The sequence below is a fragment of the Diceros bicornis genome, unplaced genomic scaffold (assembly GCF_020826845.1).
Source record: "Diceros bicornis minor isolate mBicDic1 unplaced genomic scaffold, mDicBic1.mat.cur scaffold_73_ctg1, whole genome shotgun sequence".
In the NCBI taxonomy this organism is placed as follows: Eukaryota; Metazoa; Chordata; class Mammalia; order Perissodactyla; family Rhinocerotidae; genus Diceros; species Diceros bicornis.
Genome location: NW_026691615.1, coordinates 858,197 through 876,212, shown reverse-complemented (window position 1 = coordinate 876,212; position 18,016 = coordinate 858,197). Strand labels below are relative to the sequence as shown.

The 18,016-nt window shown below is 52.1% G+C and overlaps 2 protein-coding genes across 3 annotated transcripts; both read left to right on the top strand.

Annotated features, from left to right (window-relative positions):
• The first annotated feature begins 8,949 nt into the window (after positions 1-8,949).
• On the top strand, positions 8,950-10,285 carry RETN (resistin). The gene is made up of 4 exons (XM_058537947.1): positions 8,950-9,006; positions 9,136-9,263; positions 9,731-9,808; positions 10,136-10,285. The coding sequence occupies exons 2-4, from the start codon at positions 9,146-9,148 to the stop codon at positions 10,270-10,272; spliced, it is 333 nt and encodes a 110-aa protein (XP_058393930.1). The 5' UTR covers positions 8,950-9,006; positions 9,136-9,145; the 3' UTR covers positions 10,273-10,285.
• Positions 10,286-15,204: 4,919 nt separating this feature from the next.
• Positions 15,205-17,377, top strand: MCEMP1 (mast cell expressed membrane protein 1). 2 transcript variants are annotated; one of them, XM_058538014.1, is made up of 7 exons: positions 15,205-15,310; positions 15,574-15,663; positions 16,226-16,354; positions 16,548-16,598; positions 16,689-16,835; positions 17,122-17,184; positions 17,290-17,377. In XM_058538014.1, the coding sequence occupies exons 1-7, from the start codon at positions 15,241-15,243 to the stop codon at positions 17,307-17,309; spliced, it is 570 nt and encodes a 189-aa protein (XP_058393997.1). In that variant the 5' UTR covers positions 15,205-15,240; the 3' UTR covers positions 17,310-17,377. The 2 variants fall into 2 exon arrangements, with proteins under 2 accessions (XP_058393997.1, XP_058393998.1); XM_058538015.1 differs by lacking the exon at positions 16,226-16,354.
• Positions 17,378-18,016: the final 639 nt, after the last annotated feature.

Below are 18,016 nucleotides of genomic sequence, written 5' to 3'. Positions count from 1 at the left end.
AGTCCGAGCTGAATATGAAAACGAAGAGTCAGGGAAGAGAGGGGAGGGTGCAGTGGAGGCATAGACGAGAGTGGACTGTAGCAGGAGGGAAAGGGTATTGAGGGGCAACAAGATCTGAGAGCCACATAGGGCCTCGAAAGCCTTGGTGAGGATTTGGCCCCTCCTGGGGTCGTGGGAAACTGCAGAAGGGATCTGAGCAGGGGCAGGCCGGGGCCCAACTCTAATGGAGATGAGGCTCTGCTGGGAGGGGTACCTGGGGAGGCTGCCCTGGGTGTGTGGGCAGGCAAGCTGGGCATAGTCGTGTGTCGTCCCCCCCCCCCAGTGGAGCACTATTTATTTCCATTCTGCCACCTCTGGGGATGTGGCCCATCCAAGGCTGGGACCAGGAGGGCGTCGGCCGACCCAGGACACCGGGGACCCTTTTTTCCCTCCCACTGAGGACTTGGCCCTAATTTTGAGGTCACCTATCCTTCTGAGAATTCAGGAAAATCTTAAGGGCACTCTTCCCAGAAAAATCGCGTACACAGTTTTGCAGGTGAGGGAGGCACTAGACCCTGTGATTCTACACAGTTTTGCAGGTGAGGGAGGCACTAGACCCTGTGATTCAGCAATTCTAGGATTAACGTGTGACTTTTACCAGGGCAGAAAGATGGGTGTGCAAAGTTGTCTAGTGGATGGGGTGCGAGGGAGAAGGTGGGTCGGCGCAGACCCCTGAGACGCCAGCCCTGCACGCAGGGCTCCCCGCCCGGCTTCCGCTGGGAAGGCCTTTATCTGGCGGGAGACGGAGTGGGAGAGAGAGGGTTTTCAAGTTCACATTTAAACTCGCCTGCCTGGAAGGCGGCCGTTTTCCTCCGGGACCGCTTGGGTGGGTGAGCGCTGTGAGCGCCAGGGGGCGCTGTGGCTCGATTTTCCGGTTCCTTTGATCTTGCGCGTCTGTAACCTGAGCGCCCGTGCCCTAATTAGAGACGGCGGGGAAATGGGTCAGGGGTTGCTCAGTGGATCTCAGCGGCAACAACACTTGCTTAAACCGCCGCGGCCTCTGCCTCTTATTGATACCTAGACGATGCTGTAATGTCTCCGACTTAAGGACATTTGACTCTACAAATATTCGTGGGCCCCTGTGGCCCACAGCAGCCGGCGGTATCGGGCCTTCACAGTGTCCCAGGCTTCCTGCCAAGCCCTCCGCACGCATGACACAGAATCCTCAAAGTCCTCCCATGAGAAGAAGATCTAACCCCCCTCCCTTCCTCTGCGTCCTGGAGGTCGCCTCCCCAGCTCCATTCCCCACGGGCCCCTGTGGGACTGCCTTAGGGGCTCATAATGTCACGTGGCTATGATTGATCAGCGGGTTGGCGGAGCAGGGAGGGGTGTCCCCCTCTGGTCTCCACCAACCCTCCACCGACAGGTTAGCAGTCATCGATTCCGGCCACCTGGACTCATTATGTCTTGAGAATTATTTCCACCCTTATCATTCCTTCTGCTGAAATTAGCTAGGGTCCTTCTCGGAAGAACTGGCCCTCAGCAACCAGTCGGTTTGTAGGGAATGTAACAACCGGATACATTTTCTTATGTATTATTTGCAGGATCCCTAGGAGCTGGACACATGAGCTCATCAGGGAGGCCTGGGGTGGGGACAGACCTCAGGGTGACCAGTGGTCACATTATAAGCATATAGGAAACACCCAGGAACCACTGGCTGCCACAATGATAATAATATATTAATATATATTATAATCGTGTATTATTAATATAATATTATTATTATTTAACACTGTAACGTGGTCCGGCCCTGGGCTGGGGGATGGTCTCCAGTGTGTACTTAAGAAGAATGGCCCCACAAAGTGAGAAAAAAGGGTTCCTCAGACTAACATCAGTGCTTTGGAAGGTCTGAGGCCACCCCTGGGAGAAGTGAGCACTGATGTCCTCGAGGTCGGGAACGCATTACAGGGTGGGACTCTCCACCAGTGCTGTGCAAGGGGCCTCTCTGAGAAGAATATCTCATCCAACTAATGGGAGGGAAAGGCTTGCGGTCTTGAACTTGCTCGACTTAAAAAAAAATGTGAGGGTCCAGGGCATGCTGGAGCTGCCAGCCGGGCCAGGAGGGGTGGCGGGATGGAGAACCCCGGCACTCTGGTGGAGGAAGGGGCAGAGGAAGAAGGGGGCCTCTGGGGGATGGGGCTTAGTGGCCCCTGGGCAGGAAAGGGAGGTGACTGTGACTCAGGGAAGCCAAGGAAAGCTCGTGGAAGGAGAGAGGTCAGCGTCCCAGGAACCCAGACATCCAGGAAGCAAGGCAAGCTTCCTTTTTTTTTTTTGTAAAGTTGCTCAAAATCTTAAAACACAAATTAACCAACAGCTGCTGCCAAAAACATTGTGAAAAGGCGCCTGGAGTGAAGAAATTACCCACGAGTGGGAAGGTTCCGCTCCGGTGGGGCGGGAGATGGGGTCCCCAGGGCTGGGGCATTGGGGGGATGGGACAGAAAGAGGAAGTCCTCGCCAGGCCCCCCCACCTTGAGTGACCACAGTTCCTTTTGAGACCACTCAGAGTCTCAATCCCTGTCGTCAGCTGGGGAAATTCTGAGAAAATGGTAAACAAAGGCGACATTGATGAAGTACTTTCTGTATGCAATGCCCCATTCTGTATAGTCTACGCAGATTCCCGTGAAGGACTCGCTTAATGAAATAAGGAGACAGAGAAAGACAATACCATATGATCTCACTTATATGTGGAATCTGTTTTCCCCCCAGCTTTATTGAGATATAAATGACATAAAACACTAAGTTTAAGGTGTACAACGTAATGATTTGATATATGTATATATTGCAAAACGATTCTCATAAAGTTAGTTAACACCTCCATCCCTTCACATAGTTACTTTTTTTGTGTTGTGTGCTGAGAACTTTTAAAATCTATTCTCTTAGCAAGTTACAAATATACAATACAGTATTCTTAACTATCATCTGCATGCCGTACGTGAGATCCCCAGAATTTATTCATCTTATAACTGGAAGTTTGTACCTTTTGACCAGCATCTCCCCATTTCCCCCCACCCCCGAGCTCCTGGCAACTACCAATCTGTTCTCTGTTTCTATGAGTTTGGTTTTTTAAAGATTTATACGTGAAATCTAAAAAAGCATTGTACACTTTAAATGAACACAATGTTATATGTCAATTACATCTCAAGAAAGCTGGAAAAAAAAAAAGTCCTCACTTAATCCTCACCATGGCCCTGTGAGGTAGTCACTAAGAAGGCTCCCATTTTACAGATGGGGAAACTGAGGCCCAGAGGAGCTTAGCCACTTGCTCAAGGCCGCACAGCTAGTAAGTGGCTAAGCTGGGACTCAATCCCGGGAAGCGGGCTGCAGCCTCTTCAAGCATAACCACCGCAGCATCCTTGAACTTCTTTGAGCATCTGCTTTTGTTGCTTGGGTGTGCTGGGCAGGAGAGAGGGCAGGTGCGGCAGGAAGGGGCAGGGGAGACAGCTCATCCTAGGTGGGCAGGGCCCCAGAGTCGCGCTAGGCAGAGAGGGGTCCGCAAAACTGTTCCTGCCTCCCCTTATTATGTCTTTCATATGTCCCCCCTGGTCCATGTACCCCCTCACCCCGTGGTATAGATGGGGGCAAACCTTGGTTAGAAGTAGGGACTTGGGATCTGAAGTCTCCCTTTTGACAGTGTCACCCTCACCCAGCATCCGTCTTCCCATCTGTACAACTGCACACGGCTGTTTCAAGAATTCTGGGAGGTGGTGATTGGGGAGTGCTGGGAGGGTGGGGGACGCTGCCAGGAAGCTGTGGCCAGATGCTCCCCCTTCTCCAGCCCGTTCTATTCACAGTTCCTCAAGTGGGGGGAGGTGAGGGTTACATCATAACCCCCCCTCATTTCTTGATTCCTCCAGGTGTGTGCCAATACAGGGGAACTTTTCTTTCATAAACTTCCATATTCTTTGAATTCCTTTTTATTTTATTTTTTAAATTGATTATTATTATTTTTTTTGGTGAGGAAGATCAGCCCTGGGCTAACATCCGTGCCCATCTTCCTCCACTTTATATGGGACGCCGCCACCACAGCATGGCTTGACAATCAGTGTGTCGGTGTGCGCCCGGGATCTGAACAGGCGAACCCCAGGCTGCCGAAGTGGAGCGCACACACTTAATTGCTTGAGCCACTGGCCTGGCCCCTGAATTCCTGTCTAAATGAGGACATTTTATTTCTGTCATTTCTTTAAAAGAAAAAGAAAGCTGTACAAATATTCTCAAAAGAACGTTGCTTTTTTTTTTTTTTTTTAAAGAAAAGTTGAGACAGCAGCTATGGCCATCTACAGAGCCCTCCCACCACACACACACACACACACACACACACACACACACACACTTCTTGGGGCTGAAATGTGCAGGTCCTGGAGCCAGACCGCCCAGGTTTAAATCCCAGGTCCTCTACCAACCGGCTGTGTGACCCCAGGCAAGTCACTTAGCCTCTCTGGGCCTCAGTCTCTTCTTTTGTAAAGTGGAGACAATAATCATATCCACCTGACTGGGTGGTGGTGATTAAATGTGGTCATATGTGTAAATCGCTCAACACAGGGTTAAGCGTTCAACAAAGAGCAGATATGATCATCTCAGAACTCGCCAGGGAGCCCTGAAGGGGAAGATTGATCCTATTCTGTGAGGAGGCGAGAGGCTCAAGGAGCCAGGGGAACACGGAAGGCAGGAGTGGGTCTCTGCAAAGGAGAATCTCCGGGAGTTAACGCTGGAAATCGCCATGATTTTTACCAGCCAAGCGCAAGACCCTAGATGCTCCTTGCCCCAAGACACAGCGTGGCCCCGGGGGGTCCTGCCAGAGCCACCGCCTGTCCTCGCCCAACCGGTGCTGGGGCAGCTGCTCAGACTCCAGTTCTGCAGAGGTAGATTCCCCCCACCCCACCCCAGGTCGGAAATGTTCGCATAAAGGAGACTGGGCTTTCCAGCTCCTTGGTAAAGAAATCCAGCAGTGTTCCAACCGAGGGAAGCAAGTGTCAATGATTCTTCTCTGATTTGGCAGAGCCACCTGTCGTTGTAACATTGTCGCCAGGGCAACAAATTATCATCTAGCCAGGCAACCAATCAGAAGCGCACGTTGCCTCCGGAGGTCAGTTTCACAGGAAGTGGCCACACTTTCTAGTCTTCCAAATGATACAAGCCCCCTTTGTTCAAAATAACCCTTCAAGGGCAGATGTATATTAACAGGGACGAGAACAAGCTGGTAACAGTTATGAATATTCACAAGGTCTGCAGAGCATAGGAAAGCCCGTTGTACGGGGCAGAAAAATTCCCTCTGTGGCTTCAAGAGACCAACTTCCTTCGGATCTTTGGGAAACCCCTTTTTTTCCAATTGTAATTTAAATTATAAGCATTTGGTGGTGGTTACACAACTGGATGCATTTGTTGAAACTCACAGAACTCACCCAAAAGGGTGAATTTTACTGTATGTAAATTCCACTTAAAAAAAAAATACTTGGGAAACACCTAACATTCATGCAGCATGCAGGTATATCCATTTGTCTAAATGCACCCAACGGAACACTTAAGATGGATGCATTTTCTTGTATGGAAATTATACCTCAATAAAGTTGGTTTAAAAAATTTTAAGTATGTGATTGTCCTATCGTACTACTGAAATTTTATTAGCTAGCATTAGATGCAAAAGTGAGGCCACTGGAGCTCAGTTTTACTAGTAGAAATAGGAGGAATGAAAGGATTTTTTTTTTTTTAAGGAGAATTAAGGGGCTATGGCCCTTTCCTGCTACTGAACTAAGGGTTTTCAAACTCAGTCCCTGGGGAACCCTAGGGGTTCCACACACGCCCTCTGTATTTCACCCAACCTGTAGTCAGAGCTGCCCACTTCCTCTGCACCCCTCAAAAGCTCTTATCTGAAAAGTTCTGAGATTAAAGTGAAAAATATGAGCTCTCAAAAAAGTTTTTTTGCCGTCTCCCAAGCTACCTTGTGCCCAAGCTGTGTCTGGGGGTCTTCAAGGAAAGGAACCTGTGGAATCTGTTTATTCCAACCAGGCTCTCTGCCTTTCTGCCCCACAAGTTTTCTTTCAGTTCCTCAAAACTGATGCACTCTGTCCTACCCCAGGGCCTTGGGACATGCAGCGTCCCTCCGTCCAGAATGCCTTCTCTGGCTTGTCCTCATGGTTAACTCTTGTTCATCCTTTAACTTCCACTCAGCCTTCCCTTCCTCCACAAAATCCTTCCTGGATTCCTCCGGTGGGGGCCAGATTCTTACGTCGGAATTTCTCCCAGAACTGGGTTTCTCCCCTTCAGGGCACAAATGGTAGGTGGAATTTGAGGCTTCTCTCGGTGTCTGTCTTCCCCCGACAGATGGGGCAAGCTACGCGAGGGCAGGAGGAGTGTCCCCTTGCTCTCCACTGGACGCGTACTGCTTAGCACAGCAACTGGCACATACATGCTCGAGAACTCTTGTCTACACTTTGGGCCTGTGCACACTGTTGTATTGACACGGGGATTTCACACACACACATCACTTTTGTTGAAATATACATAAAGTGTGCAAAGCTAAGTGTACAGTTCAAAATTTTCACTAGCCCCCCAGAAGCCCTCCTTCTGCCCTTTTTCCCATCAGTATCCTCCACTCTCCAGGAAAATTCCGTCCTCATTTCCAACAGCATAAATTAGCTGTGCTGGCTTTTTTTTTACCTGTCCTGTTTAATAAACAGATTTGTGTGGTATGTTCTCTTCTGCTTGCCATCATGTTGGTGAGAATCATCCAGATTGTTGCAGGGAACTGTAACGGATACATTGATTAACTCGTTGCTATTGATCAATGGTGGGTAAAAATTTTTTCTGTAAAAGGCCAGATGGTAAACATGTTCAGCTTTTTTTTTTTTTTTTTTTGTGAGGAGGACCAGCCCTGAGCTAACGTCCAATGCCAATCCTCCTCTTTTTTGCTGAGGAAGACTGGCCCTGGGCTAACATCCGTGCCCATCTTCCTCCACTTTATATGGGACACCGCCACAGCACGGCTTGACAAGCAGTGCGTTGGTGCGCGCCCGGGTTCCGAACCGGCGAACCCCGGGCCGCCGCAGCGGAGCGCGCACACCCAACCACTTGCGCCACCGGGCTGGCCCCAACATGTTCAGCTTTATGGGCCATATGGCCTCTGCCACAACCACTCACATCTGCCAAGAACGTGCAAAGGCAGCCACAGCTGAAGTATTACAAAGTGGGTGTGGTTGTGTTCCAAGAAAACTGTTTTTCGGTGAAGAAGATTGGCCCTGACCTGACATCCGTGCCAATCTTCCTCTATTTTGTATGTAAGACACCACCACAGCGTGGCTTGATGAGCAGTGTGTAGGTCCACGCCCGGGATCTGAACCCACGAACCCCACACCATCAAAGCAGAGCACACCGAACTTAACCACTACACCACTGGGCCGGCCCCTCATATGCTGTTTATATGTCGCTAAATATTAAAATGTTTTTCAGTGATTGAAAAATGTAAAAACTTTTTGGCAGTTCCTCAAGAGCTAAACATAGAATTGCCATATGATCCAGCAATTCCACTCGTGGGTATATACCCAAGAGAATTGAAAGCAGGGTCTCAAAGAGATATTTGTATACCCATGTTCATAACAGCATCATTCACAACAGCCGTGAGGTGGAAACAATCCAACTGTCCATCAACAGATGAATGGATAAACACAGTGTGGTCTATCCATACAATGGAACGTTATTCAGCCTTAAAAAGGTAGGAAATTCTGATACCTGCTACAACATGGGTGAACCTTGAGGACAGTGTGCTCAGTGAAAGAAGCCAGACACAAAAGGGTAAATATTGTATGATTTCACTTATTTGAGGTATGAATAGCCAAATTCATAGAAACAGAAAGTCGAGCGGTGGGTGCCAGGGGCTGGGGGAGGGGGAATGGGGAGTTAGTATTTAATGGGGACAGAGTTTCCATTTAAGCTGATAAGCAAGTTCTGGAGATGTGTGGTGGGAACGGTTGCACAACAATGTGAGTGTACTTAATGCCACTGACAGGATGCTTAAAAATGGTATTTTTTTTTTTTTTGAGGAAGATTAGCCCTGAGCTAACATCCATGCTAATCCTCCTCTTTTTGCTGAGGGAGACTGGCCCTGAGCTAACATCTATTGCCAATCCTCCTCCTTTTTTTCCCCCTTTTTCTCCCTAAAGCCTCAGTAGATAGTTGTATGTCACAGCTGCACATCCTTCTAGTTGCCATATGTGGGACGCCACCTGAGCATGGCTTGCCAAGCAGTGCGTCAGTGCACGCCCGGGATCCGAACCCGGGCTGCCAGTAGCGGAGCGTGTGCACTTAACCGCTAAGCCATGGGGCCGGCCCCAAAAATGGTAAGTTTTATGTTATATGTACTTTACTACAATTTCAAAAATCCATTTGTATTGGAAACCAAAATGTAAAAGCCATTCTTAGCTTGTGGGTTATACAAAAACAGATGGTGGACTGGATCTGGCTCACGGGCTGTAGTTTGCCACCTTCTGTTGTAGATTGTTCCTTGAAGGAATAAACCACGATTTTATTTATCCATTCTGTTGCTGATAGGCATCTGGGTATGAACATGGTGCGCAATTCTCACACGGGGACATTTTGGTCATGTTTGCATTCTCCACCCCTGCACACAAATTCCTGTTTCTCTACTTGTCCCTCAGACTATGGCTTCTGGAATCATCCCCCAGGCACTACCTCCTGGACCTGCCCCAGCCTGGATGCGGGAAAGGAGAGCTCTTGAAAGAAGTGGCTGCAACAGATGTGGGGGTAGGGGGGCAGAGCCCCTACCCCTGGGCCCCTGGAGTCTGTCCCAAGAGCGTCCTCTTGGCCCCGGATGTCTGATGTCGGAAGGAAGAACCAGGGGGCAGTGGACTTATTAGCCAAGACAGGAAGCCCCACACCCTGAGGACTTAAAGAGTGAGATGTGGCAAGGGTGTGGAGTTCGAGTCCAAGATTTGCCCTGCCGAGTTCACCGAGAGGGTAAGTGACAGCTGGGCCTCCAGCCCCGTCCTCCACAGGGACCCAGGGTTCCACATCCCATGTGCTCTGCGGACCTGACCCTCCCCGGGATGGGAAGGGGCCAACCCCGCTGTGGGTTCCCTCTCGCAGCTCCTGCAGGATGAAGGCTCTCTCCCTCCTCCTCCTTCCCGCCCTGGGACTGCTGGTGTGTGGCAGGATGCTGTGTCCCGTGGATGAAGCCATCAATGAGAAGATCCAGGATGCTACCAGAGCCCTAAGTGAGGACCCTCACATTCAACCTGAGCAGGGGCCTCAGAGGCCCCTGTGAGTCCTGACATGAAGCAAAGAACATCAAGCCAGCCCCAAGCCCAGCCCGAACCCAATCTCAACCCCAACCCCAACCCCAACCAAACCTCAACCTTGAGCCCAACCCCAACTAAACCTCAAGTTCCAACCCAACCCTAAGCAAACCTCTATGTCAAACCCAACCCACTCCCAGCCCCAATCCAGCTCCACCTTAAACCACAGCTCCAAACCCTCCTTCCTCCAAAACACTCAAATCAAGACCGAATCTTGGGAGGTAGTGACCTGCCCACCACCTGGGCTTTCCACCAGGGCCAGGACCACCTGTGCCTCCCCCAGGGTTTTCTTGACCCCCTGCCTATCTCCAAACTACCCGGGCTTGGGCGCCCTGAGAATGGGAGAGGGGCAGCTTGGTCTCACAGCCCGCCCCTCCCTCCCACAGTTCTTCAGGTAATAAGGAACATTGGTCTGGACTGCCGAACCATCAGCAACAGCGGGGACCTGGCCACTTGCCCCAGAGGTGAGTAGAGAAGTGTAATTTCCAGGCTCTTACCTCTGTTCCCAGTACCCCCGAACCCCCTCCCCTCATGTCCAGCCTCTATTTCTCTAGGACCCTGGAGTCCCAGCCTCTACTTCCCAAGAGTCCTGCTCCGCACCCCCAGCCTTCTCCCTCCCCCGCAGTTCTGGGACCCCGTTTCCTCAGGACACTCGTGTTCAGGCCCCCAGTCCCTCCGCCGCCCACGCATCCGGCTCCCTTTCTCTGGTGTGGGAGCCTGCAGCCCCCTGGACCCCTAGCCCCCCAGCCTCCTGCTCGGGGTTCAAGCTCCCCCACTCCCGCCCCCCGCAGGCTTCGCTGTCACTGGCTGCGCGTGTGGCTCCGCCTGTGGCTCATGGGACGTGCGCGCCGACACTACATGCCACTGCCAGTGCAAGGGCATGGACTGGACCGCCGCGCGCTGCTGTCGCATGCAGCTCGCCGCCTGAGGTCGCGCGTGCGCAGCGCGGCCTAAGCCTGGGGGTGGAGTGAGGCGGGGGGCGGGGGCAGGCCTCAGAGGGGCAGGGCTGGAAATAAACTGAGAAGATGATAGAAGAGATCCGGGCGGTGTGCTATGTCTTTTGTGGGGTGTAGGGGGCCGAGCTGGCGTCTCCAAAAAGAACGCGGCGCCTGGACGCCGGAGGGAGGCGGGGAGAGGGTCGCCTGCGATTTTCTTCTGCCCCATTCCCCCCTCCTCCCATGTCCCTTACCTCTGCCTCCGAGAATGGGGCCTCAACTTCCTCTAATGCTACCCACACCCAAGGCTCCTGGCATCCTTCAGGAGGGGAAGTGGGTGTTACCTTTGAGGTCACCTTGACGGCCCCTCTCGGGTCGCAGGCCTCCCGGGAAGTTGCTGGGTCATGCTCCCCCACTTCCCACTTCCCGAATGAGGCTTCATCCAGGATCTGGGTCCCCACGGAACAGGGACCACCGCCTGCCACACTCCACATACACCCCAGGACCCCAAGCCCCCAGCAGCCCCAGAGTCAGGGTGCACCCCCGAATCATCTCTCAGCCCAGAACCCTGAGCCCCCAGCCCTCCCTCCCAACCTGCATCGACGGACCCCCAAGGTGCAAGCAAAGCCAGGTCGACGACAGGAAGGAATCTTCACAGGGGCCTGCTGAGAATTCCTACCTGTGGCCACGCACGCAAGTTGACGGTTTCACTCGCGCAGGCCCAGTTTCGAGCAGTTACAACCCGTGGGACCCAGGGGCACAGACGCCCTAAGGAACACTCGAATACGGAAGCTGAGGGCAGGGGACTTGTTTGCTCGTTGGTGTGTCCTCGTCGCTTAGAAGAGAACATGGCACACAGTAGGCGGTCAGGAAATGCCTGTTGAATAAATACCCAATACACACGTGGATACACCACCCAGGTGCACACACTACATGTACACATACAGTTACACATGGCCACGTGAACACACAATACACAATCCAGTTACCATGGTCACACAAAGACATTCCGCCCACAGACACACACGTGGACGCAGGAAGGCACGCTTGAAGCACACAGACGTGCCCTTTGTGTGGGGGGACACAGGGATACATAGACACATATATGCTTCAGACAGCCTCTCATGCTCCCCACATCAAGTCACCTCCCCCCCCCCCGGATGACACTGGTCCCAATCTGGACGCACACCCTAGAAGGCAAACCTCCAGTATCCCCTGCCCCAGCTCCCTGGGGGCACAATTCCAGGTGATTTAAGGTTCAGTTCCCTGGGAATCCTAACCCAGGAGTCTTAAAAGCCAGCCCCTGTGAGACACAGACACAGACTTCAGAACACGTGGTGCCCAGTCTTAAAAGGGAGCCCAGACTTAAATGTCACAGTCCCCAGCAGCAGACTCCAGGGGCTGATGAACGGGTGATAGGGTGGGGTCCTGGTTTTGGGGATGTTTTGCACTCTCCCCCCACTGCCACTTACTCCCTATGGTGGCACAGCCCCTTGCCTGATCCTGGTGGCCATGAGCTGAGATCATGAACATTCCTGGTGCCTGTGGGGCCCACTCAGATCCCAACCCAGGGATTTCTCTCCCAGATCCTCCGTCCTAACCCCACTGCGGCCATGGGGTTCGGGGGGGGCCACTGAGTCAGAAGTGTGTCCAGGACCTGTCTCTCTCACTGATGTGCAGCAGGGAGTCCTCCCTTGTCCCCAGATGCTGATGTGAATGCCTTTACCTCCAAGTTGCACTCAATTGTCCCCTGTATCTGGTCCCCAAGAAGGGTCTTCTCAGAGCCCTCAATTCCAACAAAGTCATTCTCCTGTTCCAGGGTGCAGACTTGGAGATCACATCTTACTGCCTATGTGACCTTGGACAGGCAAGCCCCCTTCTCAAGCCTCCGTTTCCTCATTTGCCAACTGCCCAGCCCCCTGTGGTAGCCAAGATTCTTCTAGTTGCAAGTACCACAGACTCCACTTCAAGCTAGCTTGAGCAAAAGTAAAAGGAAGCTTCTGGATTATGTAACCGAGAGACCCAGGGTTAGAATAACAGATTCAGGTATGGCTGGATCCAGGGTCTCAAATGACGACTCCTTGGGTCTGCTTCACTCTCAAGCGCGTTCTCCCCTATCACAGCTCAAGGCTTACATCCTTCCAGTGTGACAGCCTCAGTGGAGGAGAAAAAAGGAAGAATGCCTTTTTTTCTTGGTTAACCCAATAAAAGTGCCAGGCCTGAGTTTCATTGGCTGAGTCTGGCCCATTTGCCCACCCCAGTGCCAAATCTTAGACTCTGATTGGCTGGGCCTGGATCACATGCCCACTCTCCTGGTTTAGAGTTAGCCCAGGGCCAGTCTTCTTTTTTTTAAAACTTTATTTATTTATTTTTCCCCCCAAAGCCCCAGTAGATAGTTGTATGTCATAGTTGCACATTCTTCTAGTTGCTGTATGTGGGACTCGGCCTCAGCATGTCCTGACAAGCGGTGCGTAGGTGCGCGCCTGGGATCCGAACCCGGGCTGCCAGCAGCGGAGCGCGAGCACTTAACCACTAAGCCACGGGGCCGGCCCCAGGGCCAATCTTCTTAAGCAAAAAGAGGAGGATTGGCAGATGTTAGCTCAGGGCCGATCTTCCTCACAAAAAAAAAAAAATAAGAGACAGGCTAAATTCACTTTAATAATGTATTTTATTTAACAAAATATACCCTAAATATTATCATTTTAGGACGTAGACGAGACTTAAAAATTATTGAGATAGTTAACCATTGTTTTATATTAGGTCTTCGAAATCAAATGTGTGTTTACCGTTAAGGTGCATTTCAATTTGGCCCCATTTCAAGTGCTTGGTGGCTGCCGCGTTGGACAGCGCTTGTTGAGAGAATTATCGTTTTCTCGCTTTGGAAAAAATAAGTAAAAGACCTCCTATGTGCGGGAACTGAGTATATTTTAGGTTCAAGATATGTGATTAGGGCCAGCCCCGGGGCCTAGCGGTTAAGTGCACGCGCTCCACTACTGGCAGCCCAGGGTTCCATCCGGCAGGCACCGACGCACTGCTTCTCCGGCCATGCTGAGGCCGCGTCCCACATACAGCAACTAGAAGGATGTGCAGCTATGACATACAACTATCTACTGGGGCTTTGGGGAAAAAAAAAAAAAAAGGAGGAAGATTGGCAATAGATGTTAGCTCAGAGCCGGTTTTCCTCAGCAAAAGAGGAGGATTAGCAAGGATGTTAGCTCAGGGCTGATCTTCCTCACACACACACACACACACACACACACAAAGATGTGATTAAATTCGAGATAACTTTGGAAATGAGCCCTAAGATCTGGTGAAAACAGTAGTTTGTTTCCTAAATTATTGCCAACCTACTCTGTTCAAGAAAGATCGATGTAATAGTAATTCGATGCTACCTCCTCAATGAGATTTGACCCGGTTCTGATGTAACAGCCACAGAGGAAACGGACCAATGGGGAGCTGGCTCTGCTCTGATGGACAGGCTCAGGGGGCGGGGCCTCAGCATTGCACATTTCTCTGGCTCAGATGAGGCTCAGACCAGGTTCCAGCCCCCTTGACTTCGAGAAAAAGGCAGCCATGAAACTGGAGGCACACAGGCAGCCATGTTGCTGTGGCCTGAGAGGGCTCCTGAAGTAATAGTCTCGACGTGGCCTGACAAGCGGTGCATCGGTGCGCGCCCAGGATCCGAACCGGCAAACCCCAGGCGGCTGCAGTGGAGCGCACGCACTTAACCACTTGTGCCACCAGGCTGGCTCCTGTGTCTCTTACTTTTTTAATGTGGCCTCTGGAAAAATTTTAAACATGTGGTTCACATTATATTTCTTTTAGAAGGCACTGCTCTAGACTTAGAGAAAATTCCCTACACACCTTGTGTTATTTTTATCCCTAGGTTTCAAGGTTAGAGAGACACAAAGAAAGCTTTATACCACCCTCTAGACAGTGTGAACTCATGAATATGTATATTTCTCTAGGTAAGCCATGCAGATGTATGCAAACGAGCATGTGATGTGTGTACACGAGCAGATGTGTGACTGGGGGTATTCGGGGGTGAGTGTGTGCAAGCGTGTGTGTGTGTGTATGTGTGAGTTTGGGTAAGTGAGCAGATGTGTGGATGAGCATGGGTGTGTTTCTGAGCATTTCTCCATCTGGGGTCTCCTGGTTGAGGGGAAACCATACTTCCAGGGTTGGGTCAAAGCCGGGGATGGGGGGCGTGGGTCTGGCCTTAGTCCCAGATGTGGGTGTGGAGTTCCAGTGGTTAGCCCTGTTGCCTCACATCCGTTCCTTTCCTCCAGGGGATCTTGAAGAAGTAGAAATTCTTGGGGTGGAGCTGAGGGGTAGGACTGGGGCGGGAGGGAGGAAGGTGTGGGGGACCCAGGCATCTTATCTCCGAGGCTGGCTGCCTCTACCCAGAAGGTGGGACCCTGAAGTGCCACACCTCGTCTCTTGAGAGAGGACATGGGAGGATGAAATTCATCCAGGTAGACAGACACACACACACACACACAGAGCTTCCAGTAAAGTTCCTGATCATCCTTTTTTTTAAAAAAAAAAATATTTTTATTGAATATAATTGACATATAACATTGTGTAAGTTTAAGGTGTAAAACATGTTGATGTGATGATACATTTATATATTGCAATATGATGACTACCGACCGTCGTGTTAGCTAACACCTCTGTCACAAGTTCCTGACTATTCTAGTCTATCTCCGGGTCTATGGGCTTCTCTTCTTGGTCTTTCCCAAGACCTCTGGTCTCCCAAGAACCTTCTCGATCTGGCGGGGGTGAGGATGCTCCAGAGTGGAAAGGTCCTGGATCCCTGAAAAGAGGAGGCTGGCCTCCCCCTCCTCCCCACCCACACCCCAACCCAGAGATTTCCTCATCTGTCGCGACACCTTCCGGTGGGTGGGGATGTGTGTGGACAAACTGGCAGACTGAGCGCCGTGGAGGCTGAGGAAATCTGCATGAACCAGGAGGTCAAGATGCAGGTGGCAGCCTTCAAAGAGAAACGGGGGTCCTCGGCCAGTAAAGAAGGTTAGGCACTTGGGGGTGGGGAGGGGAGAGATCAAGACGAAGAAGTTGAGATGGGAGAGGTAAGATGCTGAATGTCGTGACCAGAGAGCTCCCTCCCCTAGCCAAAATGTGTGTGTGTAGACCTTAGCTCCCCACTTCTTATCTTTCACCCCCAGAAACTGGTTACGTGCGGGGGTTTGGTGAACCGAGATCTCTGAGGCCCTCACCCTCACCCCAGAGCTCCACGCAGCTTTCCACAACCCCTCCCACGGACCCATCCACAGGTGCAAGTGACCCCAACTATGAAAATATCACCTTGACCTTCAGAAACCGGGACCAGCCAAAGGGTAGTCGTTCACCACCCAAGACTCAGGGTAAGCAGCCACCCGCCAGCCCACATCCCACAGCCTTGGGAAGGGCCCATGGGAGGGCACTGTAGGGACAACGGGCAGCGTGTGGAGGTCGGGGTCAATGGTGTGGGGTGTGGTGGCGGCAAGGCTCGTGTGTGACAGTGGTGGAGGGTAGCTGTGCAGATGCTGATGGCGATGGGGGTGGTGATTGTGCTGAGGGAAGTGTTGGTGAAGGTTTGGGTGATGGGGATGGGCAGTAAGTGTCCATGAAGTGGATCAGGGAGGAGTCACTTAGAGCGGATGAGGGTGCTGATGAACCCTGTCGATGGGGACAATGCTGGCAACGATGGGCACTGAGGTTGCTGGGTGTTGGTGATGGGGATGGTCAGGGGGGCTTGATGGTGACAACTGCTGGTGGCATTGGTCAGGGTACATGTTAGTGCCGTGTTGTTGATGGTCACAGCTGCTTATGGTACTGGGAAGAGAGGGCGTAGGTGACAGAGCTGTTGATGGTGTTTGAGTCAGTGCTGATGGTCCGAGTGGCAGTGTTGGGCCCTGGAGGTCACCTGTCCTGCCTCTGCCCCAGTCCCAGCCTGGTCCAGGCCACCCTCGGAGTCTGCCCAGGTCCCCCATTGGTTACACAGAGCCATGATGAGCCTGTACATTCTCCTCGCCCTGGTCTGCATCACTCTCTTGGCCTTGACCCTGGTGAAGAGTGAGTGGGTTGATTTTTTGTTTTTGTTGCTTTGCTGGCAGGGGCAGGGGTTGGGGTGGTGCAGAGGGGCCCTCAGGAGCTGGGGAGGCCCGGGGGCTTCCACTCTCCCTTCCCCCGCTCCTGCTCCCAGGACTGCAGAGCTGGGGCCCTTCAAGGTCTTTCCTGCCCCTCTCCGCCCCCCCGTCCTGAACAGATTCCGAGATGTCCCAGAAGCTGCTGGACTTGAAAACAGAGCTCCAGAACGGTGAGGGGAGGCCTTGGGCGAGGCCCGAGGGGACGGGGTGGGGATAGGGGGAGCAGCGGTGACACAGACATCTCTGCTCCACGCCCTCAGTCTCCATCTTGGTGCAACAGTGCCAAGAGGAGCAGAAGCTGGGCTGCACAGAAGTCCTGAAGCACGTCAAGGAGACCAAGGGGCACGTTGACCAGATGAAGAGCAGCGTCCAGAAGTGGAATGAGATACTGCAGAAGCTGTCAGCAGGTGCCCTTACAGACCTTCGCCGGGCGAATCTGTCTCCGTGCCCAACATCAGGCTGGGTGCTGGGGACTGGGGAGGGGACAGCAGGGGCCCCGCCCTCCCAGAGTGCAGGGTTGGGAGGGGTGATGGATGTCATCCTCCCTGTCACTCAGGTATTTAAATGCTGCTGGCAACCCCAAGTACACAGGCTCTGCAGCACCCCAGGCTGGGGGTCACACAGAGGGGGCTTCCGATAAAGATGGGGGTCTTGTCTGAGGCCGCACTTTAGCTTTCCCTCCCCCACCCCCAGACATGAAAAACATCCAGCATGCAGTACAGAAAATCTCTAATGAGCTGAAGCCGCCAAAGCAACGTAAGTTGGGGCTGAGGGAGGTGGATGGCAGCCCCAGATCTGGCTCCAGCTTCTCTCCCAGGGGTGGGGTCTGTCTGACCTCGGTCTCTACCCGCTTCCCCCCAGAGCCCACACCTAGTGAATAAGACATCAAAACCCTGGCTGCAGCACGGAGGACGGGGTGGCACCTCCCAGTGAAGATGGAAAATGGGGGCCCTGCCTGGTCTGAACCGGTCCTTCATCCCCATATATAAAAAAACCATGTGTCATGGTGAATGAGTGTCGTGGAGTTGCGTGCGTGTGTGTGTCGGGGGGTTAAGCATTTCATGGAGGATGGCCATTTCAGTGTGTCCCACAGGAAGGCTATATGGGTGAATGTTAAATTTAGGTGTCACAACGAGTGTGGTGTGCACGCCTGTGTCACTGGATATGTGACACACGTGTGTATCGTGGCGTGTTGTGAGTGTCATGCATGTCATGGTGGGTGGCTGTCTCCACAGGGACCACAAAGATGAGTCACTGTGAGTGTGGGTGCTGGCAACACGTGTTGCACTGTCGGTGTAAATACACCAGTGTCTTGTCGTATGTTGTGTGTATAAACGTGTCATGGCGGAGGTGTGTGGGGGGCACACCGTGAGAATGTATCACTGCAATTGTGAGTGTTGTGGTGTTGTCACTACTTGTGCCGGCACGAATGGGTGCATGTCAATGTGAGTGTGCCTGATTATGTCACTGAGGGTGTTCAGAGCATGTACACGCGTGTGTCTATGTTTCTGCACTCACATTTTGCGATTCAAGAAGATAAAGGCCAAGGGAAGACAATTTGGCTTTCGGATCTGTTATTGGGGCGACT

Excerpts from the sequence above, each read along its gene's own strand:
- RETN (XM_058537947.1), top strand. The coding sequence starts at position 9,146 with ATGAAGGCTCTCTCCCTCCTCCTCCTTCCCGCCCTGGGACTGCTGGTG. Across the intron at positions 9,264-9,730 it reads GGATGCTACCAGAGCCCTAA|TTCTTCAGGTAATAAGGAAC; the intron begins GTGAGGACCCTC and ends TCCCTCCCACAG. Across the intron at positions 9,809-10,135 it reads CCTGGCCACTTGCCCCAGAG|GCTTCGCTGTCACTGGCTGC; the intron begins GTGAGTAGAGAA and ends CGCCCCCCGCAG.
- MCEMP1 (XM_058538014.1), top strand. The coding sequence starts at position 15,241 with ATGAACCAGGAGGTCAAGATGCAGGTGGCAGCCTTCAAAGAGAAACGG. Across the intron at positions 15,311-15,573 it reads GTCCTCGGCCAGTAAAGAAG|GTGCAAGTGACCCCAACTAT; the intron begins GTTAGGCACTTG and ends ACCCATCCACAG. Across the intron at positions 15,664-16,225 it reads TTCACCACCCAAGACTCAGG|TCCCAGCCTGGTCCAGGCCA; the intron begins GTAAGCAGCCAC and ends CCTCTGCCCCAG.